General features: G+C 42.0%; 2 protein-coding genes across 3 annotated transcripts in view; one reads left to right on the top strand and one right to left on the bottom strand.

The window, feature by feature from the left end:
- Nucleotides 1-21,453, bottom strand: part of kansl1l (KAT8 regulatory NSL complex subunit 1-like) — a 100,909-nt gene that overhangs the window by 12,781 nt on the left and 66,675 nt on the right. For both annotated transcript variants that reach the window (XM_072261159.1, XM_072261160.1), the window contains exons 7-11: nucleotides 12,863-13,007; nucleotides 6,963-7,106; nucleotides 4,927-5,076; nucleotides 4,034-4,206; nucleotides 2,660-2,784 (exon numbers count right to left, since the gene is read on the bottom strand). In XM_072261159.1, the coding sequence (XP_072117260.1) occupies nucleotides 2,660-2,784; nucleotides 4,034-4,206; nucleotides 4,927-5,076; nucleotides 6,963-7,106; nucleotides 12,863-13,007 (737 nt within the window). The remainder of the gene's footprint in view (nucleotides 1-2,659; nucleotides 2,785-4,033; nucleotides 4,207-4,926; nucleotides 5,077-6,962; nucleotides 7,107-12,862; nucleotides 13,008-21,453) is intronic.
- The window catches only part of rpe (ribulose-5-phosphate-3-epimerase), an 89,012-nt gene that overhangs the window by 50,052 nt on the left and 17,507 nt on the right, over nucleotides 1-21,453 (top strand). The gene's annotated exons all lie outside the window — the stretch shown is intronic.

Raw genomic sequence — 21,453 nt, 5'->3', positions numbered from 1 at the left:
CTGTAAAAGACAAATGTCTTTGGACAAAATGGAGAGGCACCCCCAATAATTACCACTGATAACTATGAACTGAATGATGTTCACATACCTGGGGTCAATTATCAGGGGCAACCTCTCCTTGGACACAGGAATTGATAAGTCCATTGGAAAGACTGGAACACCACACGAATCTGGGAGGACAAACTCTCAGAAGAAACAAAAATAGCGGTGTACCAATGCTTGTGTCACCAGCATATAGCTGTATGGCAGCAACACTTGGACAACATAAGTTAAGCAGGAGCGAACGCTCAGCACCTTCCACTTAAAGTGGCTTTGTCTTATCTTGGCCATCTTCTGAAGATGGAGTACCCAATGCTGAGATTCCCTCTCGTGCTGGCCTGCTCAGTGTCTACACCATGCTCAGGCAGCATAGGCTGCACTGGCTAGGCCACCTCCGCCATATGCAGGATGGTCACATTCCAAAAGTCATCCTCTAATGTGAGCTGGCTTCAGGCAAGAGAATAACTGGGCACCTGCAACTGTACTACAAGGATGTCTGCAAATGGGATATGAAGGTGCAGACATCAACATTGAGTCCTGGAAGAACTTGCACCAGACTGCACATTAAGTCAGGAGAGGATAAACTCCTAAGTGGCAGAAGACACTGCCTATGAAAAGGAATGCTGCAGCTCCTGGAGAGCTGAGACCACTTATTGATGCAATCTTTGCAACAGAACTGCCACTCTCACATTGCTCTTGCCAGTCACGGATGGCACTGCACCAACACCACAGCCAGCTAGGAAACAACATCCATGATGAACCTTGACTGATGGAAGGCTATTGTACAAATTGGCCTCTGCATCAGTGCATGTATGGGCTTTGGGGTCAGAGGAATTAAAACTGAGGTTACATAGATGTCACGCCACTTTATGGACATGGCACTGCCAATTTATCTGAGCCTTATGAACTGCACAGAGGGTTGAAGTAAAGCAAAAAGAACCAATTTATGCAGCTTCGTGCAGCAAATGATGGAGGAGTTAGAGGCAGCACACTCAGCAGTCTTGTATTTATACAGGATGAGAAAGAACTGCAGTGGTAGGCAGAATCAGGAGTAATAATGAAAATTACGTGGGCTCTGAAAGATCTGATCACCACCACCAAGGTCAGACAAGCGAGACTCAACTTGTACATTGTTCCTAGGATGTTACTAGAAACTAGAAAAGTAGCCTTGAGCTGAACCCAGATCTGTGCTTGGATACTGCCATCAGTGCCAGGTCCTTTACGTTATAGCTCTTTGTATGTTTACCAGGGTACCTAACAAATGTGATGAGGTTTCTCTTTCTTTTACCACCACGTTAACTTACTAATCCTGGACCAACAACTTAAAATTGTGCACCCTACTTATTACCTGTCTGCCTATCATTCACAAATGTCTTTTTTTTTGTGTGCCATATTCTGCCAGAGCCTCGCCGACCACTTTTCAAGTGGTTGTCTTGGAGGAAAGATTCTGTGAGTGGTCCCCCACGTCCTTCTCACAGTGCAGTTTTTTTTTAACGAGGCCGAGATGGAAAGCGTGCCCGGGAGCAGCCCGACTGGACTTGAACTTGGGAACCTTTGCTCTGGAGTCTGGCAGTGATGTCACTGTGCCACCAGCCGGCACAAATGTCATTGCTAGAGAGACTTAGTCATCACAGAGATCAGAATGTAAGTGGTATGATTAGTGAGTTTGTGGATGACACCAACATTGGACAGTGGATAGTGAAGGAGGTTTCATTTGGGAAAGTGGGAAAGGAACAGCAGGTGGAATTTAACACAACTGTGAACTGATGCAACACAAAAATACTTTGGAGGGGGGGTATAAGGACAAAGTTCCCTGCTGCTTGCTGCCTTCAGATGGGCACAGGCAGGAGGGTTGTTAACTAGAGGAAATTACCAGTGAGGAGATGAGGAGAAAGACTTATGATTTGGAAACAGTGAAGATGGGACAAGCAGATTCAACAGTAACTTCAAAAGGAAATGAAACACATACATGGAAAGGTTTGCAGAGTTAGAATGTGAATGGCACGAAGTGAAAAGTTCTTTGATGATCTGGAACCAAGCTCCTCTGCTCTTCAGTTCCCCGATTCTGTCAGGATTCTGCATAGACCATGGCAGAGCTCCCACCCTTGACTTTACCCAGTGACTCTCACATACAATACTTAACAAGATGCACTTGCACATTGGCAGGAAAATTGTTTTAAACTTTCCACATAGCTGTGGAGATTCAGTAATTTGGTTCTAATTCACTTGTGAAGATAGAAATGTTTGGCACAACTGCTTTGAATGACGATGCTGCACTTTGACGCTACCCATAATGATGCAATACAGGAACCCAGTTCCCCAAAACTCTTTTTTTAAAATATGATTCAGTAACCCAACTTTTCCTTCAATAACTGTACAAATGTATTTCAATTAAATAATAATGCTCCTTACCATATAGTTTACTTTCTGACCAAATCATGTCCTGAATCATTTTATTATTGTTTCATATATTATTTGTAAGACATATTAATCTAGGACCTTTCTAAAGTTGTTAGGAATTAAGCTGTCATTACACAACTCCATAAGTATGTATGTTACCTTAAAGCTGTTGTGCATGCAAAAAAAAACCTTGAGATGGAATCATGAAGAAATTCTGTACCTTGGTGTAATTATTTCTTTATACTGGAGCTTCTCAATCTTGGAGGTGGCAACTAATGACATGGGCACCACAATATTATCAATATCATAACAACATTCACTCTGCTGCCTTTGCCGTAAAGGAATCTAGAAATATATAATATATTACAATCTTTTATTATGGCGGCTTGAGTTAGAAATCTACATAACAACTCATTTAAAAAATTTTATGTTATTTAGAGATATAGCGTGGAATAGGCCCTTCCAGCCACACCACCTGGCAATCCACCGATTTAAACTCTGGCCTAATCCCAGGACAGTTTTTTATAATGACCAATTAACCTACCAACAGGCATCTCTTTGGACTGTGAGACGAAATTAGAACAACTGGAAGAAACTCATGTGCACATGGAAGGAATGTACAAATTTGCATACAGAGGATGCTGGAATTGAACTCTGAGCTCTGACACCGAGCTGTAATAATTTCACATTAGCTGCTACGCTACCATGATGCCCCACAATGTATCTTATAACATGTCACATAACATGACTATGCATGACATTCATGTCACTTAAAAGCCATGTCAGCTGAGTCTTTGGTGACCTACTGGAATGATCTAGATTAGAGGGGTTAATGGTCATAGGTTTTGTGATACAGTAGTCTCTGGGAGTGTTCACAAGTGAGTTGGAATGCTACCCATATCACCAGCCAGCCTCAGTACATCACACTTCATATATTATTATGCATTGAGATAGCCAGTGAAACAATGTTTTGACAAAAGTGATGGTATTGACAATCTGTCCTCACTTACCCTGACCCACTCCAGTAATTCAACAAAGTCTTAGCTGATACAGCCTTTAGGCTACACGAACATCAAATAGTCACAAGAGTTTTATTGTAAGCCTAATCACTTTGTAAGAACATATATACAGAAGAGTTCACAGGTACAATATAACTGTGCTCCCCATTAATCCTGTACTTCGCAGTTTATTGACAAATAGTGCTGCTGGGTATTTGATCTACATGCCAATGAGGGTGCCTTTATCAAACCACTCCATATCCTCCCATTTCCCAAGTGAGATGATAGCATTTTTTTTTAACAAGGAGAAATTTTCATAGACAAAGAATAAAAACAAAATAGTAAACATTATCAATATAGAAAATACCTATATCACTGAGTAAATCTCTTTCCATGTTGACTATTTTGAAAACATAGAACTAAACATATCTATAACCTTAAGAGACTGGTTATTATTGTCTTCCTCTCATCAATTCACTGCAGGGAAGAATACAGTGAAAAACCTTTTATAATTAAACCACTAAGAACTGAACAACTGCACAAAGATAGGTTCAGATTAGTGCACTAAGTTACTGAACCTGTCAATTACATCTTACATCTTTTGTCTGCGAAAGTGGTCTTTGCAATGGAGTTGATTTGGCCACCCAGCTGTCCGTTGAATTGGAACAGTGACTTCGTTGACCAAGGCCTGGCATCTGTGATACTTTCACCGAAGATCCAGAAGGAGAGTCACCACAGTTCAGCAGAGTGCAGTGTCTTTTACTTACAACTGAAATACAAAATAAATATGCAGAATCTTATGCAAGACAACATTTAGGCAAGATTCTCTCCAAGGCACGTAGTAGTGCCAAGAACTGTTCAAATGCCCATTTTGTGATCTTTAGCTGTGATTTATTTTGCTCTTTGCCATGTCATCAAATTGGGCAGGCAGTGAACAGTAGAAAGCCATCTGAAAGACATCTCAACAAGATTTAAAAAAACTGGAACAACAAGTTGGAGATGTTGTTCATCTGTTGAAAAATGCAAATTCATGATGGTAGCACTGATACTGAAATAATGCAGTGCAAAATAAGTGGAACATGTATAGAAGAAGCAGTGTAAGAAAGGGATCTGGGTAGGGGCTGGCAGTAGAAAACAGCCATAGTGTAATGGGAATCAGTGGTGACAAAGACAACAGAGAAGCAGTTTCATTTGAGGAACACTGCAAAAGTAACCACATCTATCTGAATCTACATTTTATAAATATGTTTCACAGCAGGGAGGGATGACTACAATAAGGAATGGTGGTAAATGTCACAGCCCTTTTGTAGATATGTTTCTCTTACAATGTGGTTCACACAACATCTACACCTGGAGGGGAAGTTGATGAGACAAGTAAATCTGAAAATGTAATAATGTCAATTGGGAGCAATGTCATCACTAGAGAATTTATAAACAATGCTGTTATATCCACAGAATGGATCTCCCAGAACCACCGTCACGTGCTCACCAGCAGTTTTTTCATTTGAATGTCTTCTTTTCCTTAGCTCTCTGAAGGGCTTCTGTGATGCTTCTGTTGGAGTATGTAGCTCAGAGGTACATGACTGGTTCCAGTGTTGTCCCAGTACTTTTACACTGTGGTCTTTATTAACATTGCAGCCTAAGGATTAATTTGATGATAAACATAAAGATCTTGGATTGTGTTCAAAGAAACACGAGTTCAATCAAAATAAAAATCCATACATAATTGCTGAAACAGCACAGAAACAGGCCCTTTAGACAACTCTTCCAAGGTGCCTACCCAGTTGCTTGTATCTAATTTTCTTTACTATGGCATAGGAGGAGGTGTTACAGCCCATTGGATCCATGCAAACTCCCCGCAGAGCAATCCCAACAGTCTCACTCATCTGTACTGCCTGCAAATTATCATTTACAGAACAGAACAGCATAGGAACATGCCCTTTTGCTCTGCTGAACTAATTAAATTAGTAACCAAATGTCCATCTAAACTAGTCCCTTTTGCCTACACAATGTTTATATTCTTGCATTTTCAGCACATTCATGTGCTTATCGGAAACCCTCTTGAATGCCTCTATTTTATTTGCCTCCAGAAACTTCCTAGGCAACATTTTTTTTTAGGAACTCACAACTCTGTGTAAAAATATCTTGACACAATTCTTTTTGAACTTAGCCCCTCTCTTCTTAAATCCATGCCCTCAGTGATATTAAACATGCCAACCCTTGGAAAATTATGGTGACTATCTACTCTATGTATGCTTCTCATAATCTATAAACCTATTAGATTTCCCCTCAGTCTCTACAGTTCCAGAGAAAACAACCAAAGTTTGTCCAACCGCTCCTTATAGTACATGCCCTCTAATCCAGACAAGATCCTTATAAATTTCATCTGCACCCACTCCAAAGCCTTAACATTCTGTCTGTAATGGAGTGACCAGAAGTAAATGCCAACACTTGCCCATCAACTCCCCTTTTTCATACCAAGGATTATTTTATTGCATCTCAGGTTTCTCCCCATGTATCTGGAACAGAGGGCAGCTAATGAAGGCGTGCAAGATGAAAAGAGGCATAGATTGAGTGGCTAGGCAAAGACTTTTTCTCATGGTGGAAATGGCTAATACAGGGGTGCATAATTTTAAGGAGATTGGAGGAACGTATAGGGATGCTGTCACAGTTAAGTGTGTGGAATGCCCTGTCAGGTATGATGGTAGAGGTAGATACATGAGGGACATTTAAGAAAGACTTAGATAGGCACATGGATGATAGAAAAATTGAGGGCTATGTCGGAGGGAAGGGTTAGACTGATCATAGTGTAGGTTAAGTGGTCGACATAACATTGTGGCCCGAAGAGCCTGTACTTTGCTGCAATGTTCTGTGTTCTACGTTCCAACTCCAATGAAGTGCTTTGAGAGATTGGTAATTAAATGAATTAAATCCCGCCTAAGAGATTATCTGGATTGCCTACCAGGTAAGAGCAGATGTGATTTCTCTGGCTCTTCACTCTGCTCTGGACAACTTGGGTAACAGGAACATGCATATCATGCTGCGGTTCATTGACTGCAGCTTGGTGTTCAATTCAATCATTTCATCTAAGCACATTGTCAAGCTTCAAGTCCTGAGTCTCTGTACCTCCCTCTGCAATTGGTTACTCGACTTTATCAGCAGACCTTAATCATCAACAAAGGTACAGCTCAAGCCTGCATACTTAGCCCATGCTCTGATCTCTATACACACAACTGTGTGGTGAAGCACAGTTCAAATGCCATCTTCAAATTCGCCACTGACCCTACTGTTGGACAAATCACAGGTGGCCATCAGTCAGCTTACCTGAGTTATAAATAACCGTATTTGTAATTCAATCAAAAAATTTAAAACTTATACAAAATATTTGCAGTTTAATAATAATAGATTAATGACTGCTAAGCAATATGAAATGCTTATCAATATTTGTGAAGCATAAAGTAGTATAGCTCAGATACTCTGCATTTTCTCGCAAAAACGATTCCTTAATTAGTGAAACAAACTTACCCACTGAATCCAAATTACTCTCACATGGATGTCTTTTATACAGTGCACTATTTGTTAAGGAAGCATTCATTATTGGGGAAAAGAGTCCTTTGTTCCATTCTTCCTCTTTCAATAAGGCTTGAAAGTGGACATTTAGAGGCTTATCTGTAGAAAATAAAAGTTATATCTTCAGCGCTACATTACTACCAGCGGGCATAAAAACATGTATTTATTTGAAATCCTTAATTTCTCCACCCATGTATCCATCACTTGTTTTAGATAAAGTACATAATGAACCAAGTGAAGCAAAATTGTAAAGTAATTGTAATAGTATGTGTTGTTGTTGTTCGTCCTTCGTAGTCGAAGATGACCATGGCTTCAAAGTCAAATGGGAGATTGGTGGCTGTGGGTCCGGAGGTGACTGATGAGGCCAATTCGGGCCCTGAAAGCTTGCCCACATGTGGGACACAAGTGGGTGGGTGCTGTCGTGGCAGTGGATGCTGCCTCGGGCCTTGCGCACAGCACGCATTCGTTGCGCCTCGATGATGCGCCTGACTTCAGCTGCACGGGCTCCTGTGGTGATCTTGCTACGCCAAGCTGGACAGTCGAGGGCAAGCGTCTCCCACGTGTTGATGTCGACACCCAGGCCTTTGAGGGACGCTTTCAGGCAGTCTTTGTAACGTTTCCTCTGCCCCCCAACTGAGCGCTTGCCCTCAGTTGGGGGGCAGAGGAAACGTTACAAAATAGTATGTAATGTTGCGTTAATATCCAATTCTAAGTCAAGCTTGGATCATATGGCTAAAATGGAGAGGCTAGTCTTAAAAAAAATCCAGAAGTACCATTAGACATGAATAAGTCAATTGCTAAACATAAAGAATATAGAAATTTGAAGTAGACATTTTAGTCTTTTGAGTATGCCATTCAATTTCTGTACCCTGTTCTGACTTTTTATCCCCCATATCACATGATCTTTCTAGCCCAGGATCAATACTCAACTCCTCTCTGAATACATTTAATTGCTTTCCATGTTCAAGGATTCCCCAGCTGCACCACTCTTTGGAAGAGGAAATTCCTTTACATCGCAGTCCTCTTTAACCTCTTGCAGAGACCCCTCGATCTGGGTCCCATGCTATCAGGAACATCTTTACTGTTTCTAGTTTGTCCAGCCCAATAAACCCAGTTTTGTATGGCTCTAGTGAATTCAAGGGTATTGTCTCAAACTCTTTTCATATGACAGTTATGCCATCCCAGATATCAGTTAGGTGAACCTTCACTGAATTCTCTCCACACAGATATAACAATTACTGGAGTTGAGTGATAAATTATGGGTTTATCATTTTTACTGTACTATTTTCAATCTTTTCATTTTAATTGAATTTAGAAAAAACATAATTAAATTCTTAACCAGAGTGGAATTAAAATGGCAGTGTATCTACCTCCACTATCACCTCACAGAATACATTCCAGCTCTCAACCATTTTAAAATCTCTCCAAACCTGGATGAAGAAGTGGAGGGATGGGTTAGTAGACTTGCTGATGTCACAAAGGTTGGAGGTGTGGATAGTGTGCAGGGCTGTCAAAGGTTACAGTGGGACAGTGATAGGATGCAAAAATAGGCTGAGAAGTGGCAGATGGAGTTCAACCCAGATAAGTGTGAGGTGGTTCATTTTGATAGGTCAAATATGATGATAGAATATAATGGTAAGACTCTTGGCAGTGTGGAGGATCAGAGGGTCTTAGGGTCCGAGTTCATAAGACACTCAAGGCTGTTGCGCAGGTTGACTCTGTGGTTAAGAAAGCATATGGTGCATTGGCCTTCATCAATCGTGGGATTGAGTTTAGGAGCCGAGAGGTAATGTTGCAGCTATACAGGACCCTGATCAGACCCCGCTTGGAGTTCTGTGCTCAGTTCTGGTCGCCTCACTATAGGAAGGATGTGAAAACGATAGGAAGGGTGCAGAGGAGATTTACAAGGATGTTGCCTGGATTGTGGAGCATGCCTTATGGGAATAGGTTGAGTGAACTCGGGCTTTTTTCCTTGGAGTGACAGAGGATGAGAAGTGACCTGATAGAGGTGTATAAGATGATGACGGGCATTGATCATGTGGATAGTCAAGAGGCTTTTTCCCAGGGCTGAAATGGCTAGCACAAGAGGGCAAGGTGCTTGGAAGTAGGTACAAAGGAGATATCAGGTAAGTTTTTTATGCAGAGAGAGGTGAGTGTGTGGAATGGGCTGCTGGCGACGGTAGTAGAGACAGATATGATATGGTCTTTTAAGAGACTCCCAGACAGGTATATGGAGCTCAGAAAAATAGAGGGCTATGGGTAACCCTACGTAATTTCTCAGGTAAGGATATGTTTGGAACAGCTTTGTGGGCCAAAAAGCCTGTATCGTGCTGTCGGTTTTCTATGTTTCAAACCCACGGCTTCTGGTTATATACACCTTCAGTATAGGAGACTTTCTATCTCTCCTATCTGTTCCTCATGTTTATCTCAATCAGGTTCTTCCTCCAGCCTCTTAGTCATAGTCATACTTTATTGATCCCAGGGGAAATTGGTTTTCGTTACAGTTGCACCATAAATAATAAATAGTAATAAAACCATAAATAGTTAAATAGTAATATGTAAATTATGCCAGTAAATTATGAAATAAGTCCAGGACCAGCCTATTGGCTCAGGGTGTCTGACCCTCCAAGGGAGGAGTTGTAAAGTTTGATGGCCACAGGCAGGAATGACTTCCTATGACGCTCTGTGTTGCATCTCGGTGGAATGAGTCTCTGGCTGAATGTACTCCTGTGCCTACCCAGTACATTATGTAGTGGATGGGAGACATTGTCCAAGATGGCATGCAACTTAGACAGCATCCTCTTTTCAGACACCACCATGAGAGAGTCCAGTTCCATCCCCACAACATCACTGGCCTTACGAATGAGTTTGTTGATTCTGTTGGTGTCTGCTACCCTCAGCCTGCTGCCCCAGCACACAACAGCAAACATGATAGCACTGGCCACCACAGACTCGTAGAACATCCTCAGCATCGTCCGGCAGATGTTAAAGGACCTCAGTCTCCTCAGGAAATAGAGACGGCTCTGACCCTTCTTGTAGACAGCCTCAGTGTTCTTTGACCAGTCCAGTTTATTGTCAATTCTTATCCCCAAGTATTTGTAATCCTCCACCATGTCCACACTGACCCCCTGGATGGAAACAGCGGTCACCGGTACCTTAGCTCTCCTCAGGTCTACCACCAGCTCCTTAGTCTTTTTCACATTAAGCTGCAGATAATTCTGCTCACACCATGTGACGAAGTTTCCTACCGTAGCCCTGTACTCAGCCTCATCTCCCTTGCTGATGCATCCAACTATAGCAGAGTCATCCGAAAACTTCTGGAGATGACAAGACAGTCCCCCGTGGAGCCCCAGTGCTGGTGATCACTCTGTCAGACACACAGTGTTGCAAGCACACGTACTGTGGTCTGCCAGTCAGGTAATCAAGAATCCATGACACCAGGGAAGCATCCACCTGCATTGCTGTCAGCTTCCCCCCAGCAGAACAGGGCGGATATTGTTGAACGCACTGGAGAAGTCAAAAAACATGACCCTCACAGTGCTCACTGGCTTGTCCAGGTGGGCATAGACATGGTTCAGCAGATAGACGATGGCATCCTCAACTCTAGTCGGGGCTGGTAGGCGAACTGGAGGGGATCTAAGTGTGGCCTGACCATAGGCTGGAGCAGCTCCAGAACAAGTCTCTCCAGGGTCTTCATGGTGTGGGAGGTCAATGCCACCGGTCTGTAGTCATTGAGGCCGCTGGGGCGCGGCGTCTTCGGCACATGGACGAGGCAGAACGTCTTCCACAGTACAGGAACCCTCCGGAGCCTCAGGCTCAGGTTGAATACATGGCGAAGTACTCCACATACCTGAGGGGCACAGGCTTTGAGCACCCTGGTACTGACACCATCCGGTCCTGCAGCCTTGCTTGGGTTGAGACGTTTCAGCTGTCTTCTCACCTGTTCAGCTGTGAAGCCTACCGTGGTGGTTTCGTGTGGGGAAGGGGTATAGTCATGAAAGCAGGGTGAGGGACCGTGAGGAGGGGTAGGAGGGGTTTTCCTTCCACTCTAAGGAAAAAAAAACCTATCCAATCTCTCCTCATAGTAGAGGCACTGCCCCCCAGCAACCATTCTGTTGAATCCTCTGCAACCACCTTCTTCCTAAAGCGTCAAGACCAGAACTGTACACAGTACTCCATTTGTGACCTAACCAATGTTTCATAATGTTGTACTATAACCTATGTGGTTTTGTACTCTATGCTCGAAGGGCCGAATGGCCTACTCCTGCACCTATTTTCTATGTTTCTATGTTCTGACTAATGAAGACAAATATCTAATTATTTGCTTTGGCTCTCTGAGCAAAACGGCTGCTTTAAACAGGCTTCAATCATACCGGTGCCCAAGAAGAATGTAGTAACCTGCCTTAATGACTATGACTCAACATGTTTCCCTTCCTTGACTACTGACGCTGCCCCTCACCTGCATCTCCACCATTTCTTGGATATCTGCCCTCATTCCATCTTCCTGCTGCCTTAACTAGAATAGAGTTCCACTTGTCCTCACTTACCACCCATAAGCCTCTACATCCAACACATCATTCTGCACAACTTCCGCCATCTTCAACGCGATCCTACCACCAAATACATCTTTACCTCCACCTACTCCAATTGATCCATCCCTTCCACTAATCTCCCCCCGGCACATATCCCTTCAAGCGACAGAAATGCTATAACTGCCCATTTACCTCCTCCCTTACCTCAATTCAGGATCCTGAACAGTGCTTTCAAGTGAGACAACACTTCAGCTGTGAATATGCTAGGGTTGTCTATTGTATCCGGTACTCTTAATGTGGCCTCCTCTACATTGGTGAGACTGATGTAAGTTGGGGGAGGGATCCATCTGCCAAAGGTGGAATTTCCCGGTGGTCAACCGTTTTAATTCCTATCCCCATTCCAGCATGTCGGTCCACAGTCTTCCGTTTTACCATGATGGGGCCACTCTCAAGGTGGAGGAACAACACCCCATATTCCGCCTAAGTAGCCTTCAACCTGATGGCATGAACATCGTCTTCCCCTTCCAGTAATTTTTTTTTCCCTTTCCCCTTCCCTCTTCTTTCATTCCCCACTCTAGCCTCTTATTGCTTATTTCTCACCAACTATCAGTGACACAAACACACACAACTGAGGCCATTAAAAATTGGTGAGGTGAGGTGTCTAACAGCCACTTAATTTCATGTGATTGACACTAGTTAGGAACTGTTTAGGAAGTCACCTGTCCCAGTTATGTGGCATAGTGTCTCAAGTAATGAAGGGAATCCTGGTTATTTTCTCAATTAGTTTTTGTTCTTAAAGAGCTGTCTTAAATAAGCAGCTGCTTCAATTAACCACTGTATATCAAGTTCAGATAGCAAACTGACTAAAAGTATCATCTCTGTGGCACTAAGACACACAGTACTTGTCTAACTTTTGGTTTGGTGCTGACATAGCTCACCCCAGCCATGAGAGTTGGGGTGCATGTTAGAAATCTGAAGCAGAATCGTTGGGTTCTGTACGATTTCACTTCCTCACAGGGGATAAATACCTTTTAGAGAGGCAAAGGATAAGGGAAAAAAACAGGATTTCTGCTCATGATTCCTATCATGACTCTTATAAATAGGAAATAGAGCTCATGACAGCATTCACACTCAATCATTTCAGTACCCATTTGGATGGTGTACCAGAGGGCTGCGAGAACTTGCTGGGAAGAACCGTAGGCAGAGCCACTTTATTTAGCAGGGAAAGGGGATAAAAACAGAAATATAACATAAGATAACAATAAAAAAATTCAGATTTATTTCTGCAAAAAAAAAATGCTAAAAATGTACAACTAATCATACCATGATTTAGTGACAATACTGGGTGAAAGCACGGGTCCAGTAGAGCCACTTGATCTTCTCGTGTCAGTGTCCTTGGGCCCACCACACTGCATATTTTACAGCTTACAGGCGAGGTATGTTGACAATGCACAGCATCAGCCAGATCCTGGAAATACAATTGCTATGTTAAAAAACAAATCCGTAAACTTTGGCTTCACTATAGTTATAGCCAACATTAGTTTGTTATTAGAATTGGAATTGCAATTGGTTTACAATTGTCACATATATGGAGATAAAAAAGGCTTGTCTTACACATTGCTTCTATAGATCAAATCATTATGCAGTGCCTTGAGGTAAAAACAGGTAAAACAACAACAGAATGCAGAATAAAATGTAATAGCTACAGAGAAAGATGAATACGGGTAAACAATAAGGTGCATAAGCTAAATTAGAAGGCCAAGTGTCCATCTTGTTGTACTAAGGAACCATTCAATAGTCTTATAACAGCGGGGTAGAAGCTGTCCTTGAGCCTAGTGGTACGTGCTTTCTATGTGAACCAAGCTACCACGCAATCAAGTACTTAAACTAGTTTAACACAAAGCAGGAAACAATTAGTTTGAGGTATAAACGACATTCCAATAATTCAGTAACTAAACAAATCTTCAATGAATCTACCCATATTGTATGGACTATGGGCATGCTGTAGATCACATCTCTGGATATCAAGTCCTTACAGCATTTTCCTTCCAGACTACTCTTCATTCATTACTTACACATTAAAAATGCCCATATCTTCAGGAGCTCACTACTTAATCATGAGTGAATTATTTAATTACACTTGAAAGTAATGTGCAGTTTTGACACCCTGTTAAAGGAAAGAGGTCAAAAAAGATTTACAAGGATGTTGCCAGAACTAGAGGGCTTGAGATATAGGGAGAAGATGACCATTTGACAGGTGTGGGAAAATGAGGAATAAACCTATAGAAAAGTTATGAGTGGCTGGGTGGCAACATTCTTTTCCTCAGGATAGGGAAGTCTCAAATTAGGGATGTAGGTTTAGGGTGAGAGGGGCAAGATTTAAAAGAGACCAGAGGGACAATTTTTGTACACTGAGGCTGGTGACTATATGGAATGAGCTGCCAGAGCAAATTGTTGAAGTAGATACAATGCATTATTTAAGAAGTATTTGTTATGTACAGTACATGGAGACGCAGAGCTTAGAGGGAAATGGGACAGATGCAAGAACTTGGGACTAGCTGGGTGGGCACCATGGTCGGCATAGACTCAAAGCGCTAAAGGGCCTGTAACTGTGTCATTCTGCATTATGACTCTACACCGTGGATCTGACAATTACAGTTAATCTTTAAATAGCTAAGACTTAAGCAAAACTTCAATATGAATTCTAAACATGTTCACCTGAATATGCAAAGAGGACCCTTAGCTGAGCATTTAATGCAAAAAGCCAGCACTTCCAACAATGCAATACTGCACTGGAAAAACAGGAATAAAAACAGGTGGTATCAATATATATGCATTCATCCTTACGTGCTTGCTTATATGTTTGAATAATCACTTGTTTGTACTCATTTTATTGAGATACAGTGCACAATAGGCCCTTCTGGCCCTTCGAACCATGCCGCCCAGCAACCCTCAATTTAACCCTAGCCTAACTACGGGACAATTTACAACCCCTCCTTTACTCTCTGTATTCTCATGACAGTGTCACCACCTGCTGCTCCAATCTGCTAAATAACTTTGCTGACGACAGTACATTGATTGGCCTAATCACAAATAATAATGAGGCAGCCTACAGAGAAGAAGTCATCATCACCTGACACAGTGGTGTCAAGAAAACAACCTCTCCCTTAATGTTGCAAAAAACAAAAAAGCTGGTTGTGGACTACAGGAGGAATGGAGACAGGCTAGCTACTGATCTGTATATATACCAGCTGTGTAGTGAAAAAGGCACAACAGTGCCTCTTTCTACTCAGATGGTTGAAGAAGTTTGGTATGGGCCCCCAAGTCCCAAGAACTTTCTTTTGGGGCACAATTCAGAGCATCCTGACTGGCTGCATCACTGCACGGTATGGGAACTGTACTTCCCTCAATCACAGGACTTTTCAGAGAGTGGTGTAGACAGCCCAGCGCATCTGAAGATGTGAACTTCCCGCTATTCAGGACATTTACAAAGACAGGTGTGTAGAAAGGGCCCAAAGGATTATTGAGGACCCGAGTCACCCCAGCCACAAACTGTTCCAGCTGCTACCATCCTGGAAATGGTACCACAGCATAAAAGCCAGGACCAACCAGCTCTGGGACAGCTTCTTCCACCAGGCCATCAGACTGCTTAATTCATGCTGACACAACTGTGTTTCTATGTTATATTGACTGTCCTGTTGTACATACTATTTATTATAAATTACTATAAATTGCACATTTAGATGGAAATGTAGCGTAAAGACTTTTACTCATGTATATGAAGAATGAAGTATTAAAGTCAATTCAATTACCTACTAACTGGTACATCTTTGGACTATGGGAGGTAACCGGAGTACCTGAGAAAACTCATGCATTCCATGTGGAGGGCATACAGACTGCTTACAGATGACTTTGGAATTAAACTTCGATATTCTGAGCTGTAGTAGTGTTGCGCTAATCGCTAAACTACCATGGCGCCCGTAATGAACATCTAATAAAACTGCTGTAACCAGAAGATGTTTGCCTCAATCTTGATTTCCAAAAAAACATCATCTCCAGATCTAACAATTTACCCACGTTTTCACCTGGGACATCTACACTTAAACTTGGAGGCTGTGACAAATCAGGCAGTCAAGTCTTTTCAGTTGTTCACTGTAATGACTACCTTTTGCATCACTTCAGAAGGTATTGTAAGACATAGGAGCATAGTTAGGCCATTTGGCCCATTGAGTCTACTGATTTATTATCCCCCTCAACCCCATTCTCTTGCCTTTTCCCAGTCCTTGACGCCTTTACGTGTATCCTTCCACTTGGGTATAGTTCATGTAACTACGTCTTACTGTCCTAAATGGAAAAATGTATCTGGTATCTTCATTGACAGTGTTCATTATAAGAATACCACAATCCAGCAAGTTCTTGTCAATCACTTAGAATCAGCTTAATTCATGGAACAACACATACTTTATCTGTGGAGATGAAGCCCTTGCACATAAAGATGTGCTGGCATTGGAGAGGGTTTAGAGGAGGTTCACAAGGATGATTCCGGGAATGAAAGTGTTATCATGTGAGGAATGTTTGATTGTTCTGGGCTTGTACTCACTGGAATTTAGAAGGACAAGGGGCGATCTCATTGAATCCTTTTGAATGTTGAAAGGGTCTTGATGGAGTAGACGTGAAAAGAATGTTTCCCATGGTGGGAGAGTCTACAACAAAAGGGTACAGCCTCAGGATAGAGGGGCGTGCATTTAAAATAGAGATGCAGAGAAATTTCTTTAACCAGAAGGTGGTGAATTTGTGGAATTTGGTACAACAGGCAGCTGTGAAGGCCAGATCGTTGGGTGTATTTAAGGTGGAGATTGATAGGCTCTTGATTGGCCATGGTATCAAAAGCTACAGGGAGAAGGCCAGGGAGTGGGGCTGAGGAGGGGATAAAAGGATAGGTCATAACTGAATGGTGGTGCAGACTTGATGGGCCAGATGGCCTAATTCTGCTCCCATGCCTTATGGTCTTAATTTGGGTTACGTCTTCCCTGCTTTGAGACACACACAAACCTCATCTTACTAACCTGAATCCAAATACAAGTGTGACATCTAGGTAGGAAATTGATTTACAGCAATCCTATTTCCAATGTATGGTATTGCAATTAAAATGTTGCTGCTCCTTTAGATAGGGCAAGCAATGACATTGCTGGAATGGCTTCAATACATCAAATGGCCCTTCAAAATTGTATGGCACTAGAACTTCTGTGAGCCATTGGGGGGGGCTTAGTGTGCAGTTATAGGTAGAGTGTTGTTGAGTCTGAAGCCATATCTAATTTGGCGGAACGTATTCATAAGGAAGTAGTATCCAATAGGTGATATTTTTTCAAGTGGATCAAATCAACCCCAGGGCACTGGAGCTATTTAGTGTTATGACTTGTTATGTTTTCTGTTAACTCTGGTATGCTTTATTGTATTTTATATATGTTAATTACTTGTATAAGGGCCATTCATTAATAGAGCTATTCAACCTCATATGAGCCTCCCTACACACAAGGACAATCTACCTGATAATGACATAGACAAGTCTTATACTCAACATTGGTACCACAATTTTTTCTACCTCTGGGTTTTCAGATGCACCGATTCAAAAAAGGTTGCATTTGAAATCAATCAATATCTAATAAAACAGCTGTAACGATGTGAATTTCACCTCATTCTTGACTTCTTAAGAACCTACTGGACAACATCATCTCCAGATCTAATGGAACTAAAGATTAAGAACCATAGTACATTTGAATTTTGACAGTATGAAAATAAGACAAAGTCCACTCCACTTAAAATCTGGAGTATGAGGAACAGGCATGCCACAATGAATATCTGTTTTTCCAATTATGTAGGTGTTAGTGGTTTCCAGAGTGGGTTCAAAGCTTCCCAGGTCCACAGGAAATGCAGTCACATGAAGTTTTGATATTAGGGCTTCTGGACAAACCAGATGCTACTTGACATTCTGACATATCTGTCCAAGGCTTCTACTGCCACGACGAGGCCACTCTCAGATTGATGGAGCAACACTTCATATTCTGTTTGAGTAGTCTCCAACCTGATGGCATGATTTTTCCAACTTCTAATTTCTCTCTCCCCTTCCCATTCTGGCTCCTCCCTTACCCTTTCTCTTCTTACAAGCCTATCACCTCCCTCTGATGCCCCTCCTCCTTCCCTTTCTGCCACAGTCCACTATCCTCTCCTATCAGATTCCTTCTTTTGCTATCTCACTGGCTCTTCACACAACCCTGGAACATCTGGACAGCAAAGATGCATACATCAGGATGCTCTTTATCAATTACAGCTCGGCATTTAACGCCATCTTCCCTTCAAAACTAATCAATAAATGCCAAGACCTGGACCTCAATACCCCCTTATGCAATTGGATCCTGGATTTCCTTTTCTGTAGACCCCAGTCAGTTCAGATCGCCTAAAATATCTCCTCCACAATATCCATCAGCACAGGAGGATCGCAGGCATGTGTACTTATAGCCCCCTGCTGTACTCACTTTAAACCTATGACTGTGCGGCTAAGTACAGCTCCAACACCATATTCAAGTTTGTGACGACACCACTGTTGTGGGCTATATCAAAGGGGGTGATGAATCAGCATACAGGAGGGAGATTGAAAACTGGCTGAGTGGTGTAATAACAACAACCTCTTACTCAAAGTCAATAAGACCAAGGAACTGATTGTAGATTTCAGAAGGAGACCGGAGGACCATGAGCCAGTAACCATCAGAGGATCAAAGGTGAAGCGGGTCAGTAACTTTAAATTCCTGGGTGTCACCATCTCAGAGGACCTGTCCTGGATCCATCATATAAATATTATTGTGAAGAAAGCATGACAGCAGAGGTTCGGCATGTCATTGAAAACCTTGGCAAATTTCTATAGATGTGCGGTGGAAAGTGTATTGACTGGCTGCACTACGGCCTGGTATGGGAACACCAATGCCTTTAAGCGGAAAATCCTACAAAAGGTAGTGGATTCAGCCCAGTACATACGGGCAAAATCCTCCCAACCATTGAGTACATCTGGATGAATCGTTGCTGTAGAAAAGCATCATCCAAAGATCCTCACCATCCAGGCTATGCTCTTTTCTCACTGCTGCCATCAGGTAGAAGGTACAGGAGCCTCTGGACTTGCACCACCAGGTTCAAGAACAATTACTACCCCTCAACCATCAGACCCTTGAACAAAAGGGGATAGCTACACTCATTTAAGGACTCTGCTATATTGCTTTTACATGCTTGTTATTTATTGATATTTATATCTGTATTTGCGGTTAGTTTACAATTCAGTTACTGTTCTATAGATTGGCTAAGTATGCCCGCAGAAAAAGGAACTCAGTGTTGTATGTGGTGACATGTATGCACTGATAATAAATTTTACTTTGAACTCTCCACCTATCATCTCCCAGCATCTCACTTCACAACCCCACCCGGCTTCACCCATCAGCTTGTACTCTTTCACCTCCCCCACCTCCTTATTCTGGCTTTTTCCTCCTTTTCCAGTCCTGATGAAGGGTCTTGTCCTGAAATGTCGACTCATTATTCTTTTCCATAGATGTTACCTGACTGCTGAATTCCTCCGGCATTTAGTGTGCGTTACTATGCACTAGGAGGAGGTCCCCTTAGAATATATCGTATCAGAGATAGTAGGCAAACTTCCAGAATACCACTTAGAATGAAGAGGTGTCTTTGCAGGAGCCTTTATTACCTGAGATATACAAAATAAATTACCTACTCCAACATCTATGAAGAATATTCTGGAAGCTGTCTGAACTTCTGCCTGCCTCATTTTCACATTTCATCATTATGTGTTCTAAGCACATAATTCAATCTTGTATCATATTGTACTGATGCACTCGTGCAAAGAACACAAAAGGCTGTGGACTGCATGAAACTTCAAGAAGGTTTCTGACTCCCCCATAGTATTGCTAACACAGTAGATCAAATCTGACAGGATTCCACACCTGTTCTGCCTTATTCGGCAACGGCAACAAACTCTACAGGTCACTGTGAACAGGAATCATGATACCTTCAGACTAAAGCTGTCTACTCTGGCATCTCTAATGATAAGAGAATACTACTGTCAGCTGATGACATGACTTAGGCATTTGTTATACAATCCAGACATGGGAAAAGAATCATAAATTTGTTGTGCAATCCACTTGAGCAACAGCATCACAGTGAAAATCTTTCTCTGACACTTGTTAAAGCAGATCACTAGCATGTTTAAATAATCCTTCCCTGCCAGACATGCTGGTATGCTACAAATAGCATAACCTTATATGTAAGACCAGAGTCAGAGTAAAATAGCACAGAAACAGGGTCTCTGGTCCAACTAGTCCATGTCAACCACAGCATCTTCCCTGTGAGTCCCAATTTCCCAAGTTTGACCTGTACTCTCCAAGCCTCTCCCCTCCATGCACCTATCCAAACGTCTCTTAAATGTCGCAATTGTATCTGCTACGGCCACTTCTCCTGGCAACTCATTCCAGGTACTCACTATTCCTGGTGTAAAGAAGCCACAGAGTATTAAAGACAAAAACAATCCATTCAGCCCATCTAGTTTACCACTCAGGTCTCTTTTAAATCTCTCCTCTCTTATCTTGTATTTATACCCTGTCGTCTAGTTTTGGACTCCAAAACACTGCTGAAAAGTCGATGACAATCCACTCTATCCATGCCTCACATGATTATATAAATTTCTATGAGGTCTCCTTTCATTCTGTGGTCCAAGGAATAAAGATCCAATGTGGCCAACCTCTCCCTATAACTCAGGCCCTCTCGTCCAGGCAGCATCATCGAAAATCCCTTCTACACTCTCAAAACTATACACGATATTCCAAATGTTGTCTCACAAATGAGTCTCATAACTGCAACATAATGTCCATGTAGGGCAGTTAAGCTTTAAACAACTCTGGAAAGTACCAACAATTATACATGTATTAATTACTGCTATTTACTATAGACAATAGCAATTGTAGATAGTAACAGTAAGTACACAGTATTCAAGTATCCACATATTCCATTCTAGTGAGCTTACAGATAAATGGCAGTTACAGTAAATTGAACATGACAGTTCAATGAATAGAGGAAACATTGCAGTTTTATAATGGATTGGTACAACTGGTGGCTGACATGCTCATTTCTCACAGTTAGCAGTAATCATAATACACTTATTATATTCAAAGTTGACGAGTTTTATTTACTTAAAAAGGAGAGGAAAAAGTGCTGAAAGCCCTTCACAGACGATTCAGACAAAGAACCAAAATCATTTCAGGAGCAGAACCTGAATACTACCTTTTTCTCCCACTTTCTTTGCAGGTAATGACTAACTGAGTGAAATCCAGGCGCCAATGGCCTTTCTCTAAATCTGCAGGACATTTTCTTTTGAAGTTTATATTTTGGCTGCCAAATTCAGAAAGTCCAGTTTCTAAAGGACCAGTAGAGCGAATGTACCATGGGATCAGTGTCAAAGCAGTCACAATGTTTTGTTACAAATTTCACAACGTTGAGCAGCATGGCAGTGTAATGCTACTACAACGCCAGTGACCCCAGTTCAATTCCACGCTGTCTAGCAGGAGTTTGTTTGTACTCTGCATGACCATGTGGGTTTCCTCCGGGTGCTCCACTTTTCTCCCATATTCCAAAGATGTATGGGTTAGTAGGTTAATTGGGTGTTAAGAGGCTTGTTGGGCCAGAAGGGCTTGTTACTGCACTATATCACTGAATAAGGAAATTAATAAATACTGGCAATCACTTTTATGGTGGAAATATAGAAATAAATTGGAACTCCAAATTCCTTTGATTGGTGCTTTTCTAACTCAAGACTCAACAGTGAATTTTGTTAGCTCTGCAGTGAGATGCTTTCCAAATACAAT

This window comes from Mobula birostris, chromosome 6 (genome assembly GCF_030028105.1).
Source record: "Mobula birostris isolate sMobBir1 chromosome 6, sMobBir1.hap1, whole genome shotgun sequence".
Taxonomy (NCBI): domain Eukaryota; kingdom Metazoa; phylum Chordata; class Chondrichthyes; order Myliobatiformes; family Myliobatidae; genus Mobula; species Mobula birostris.
The sequence above is the reverse complement of the archived record's forward strand: the minus strand, read 5'-3'. Positions and strand labels throughout refer to the sequence as shown.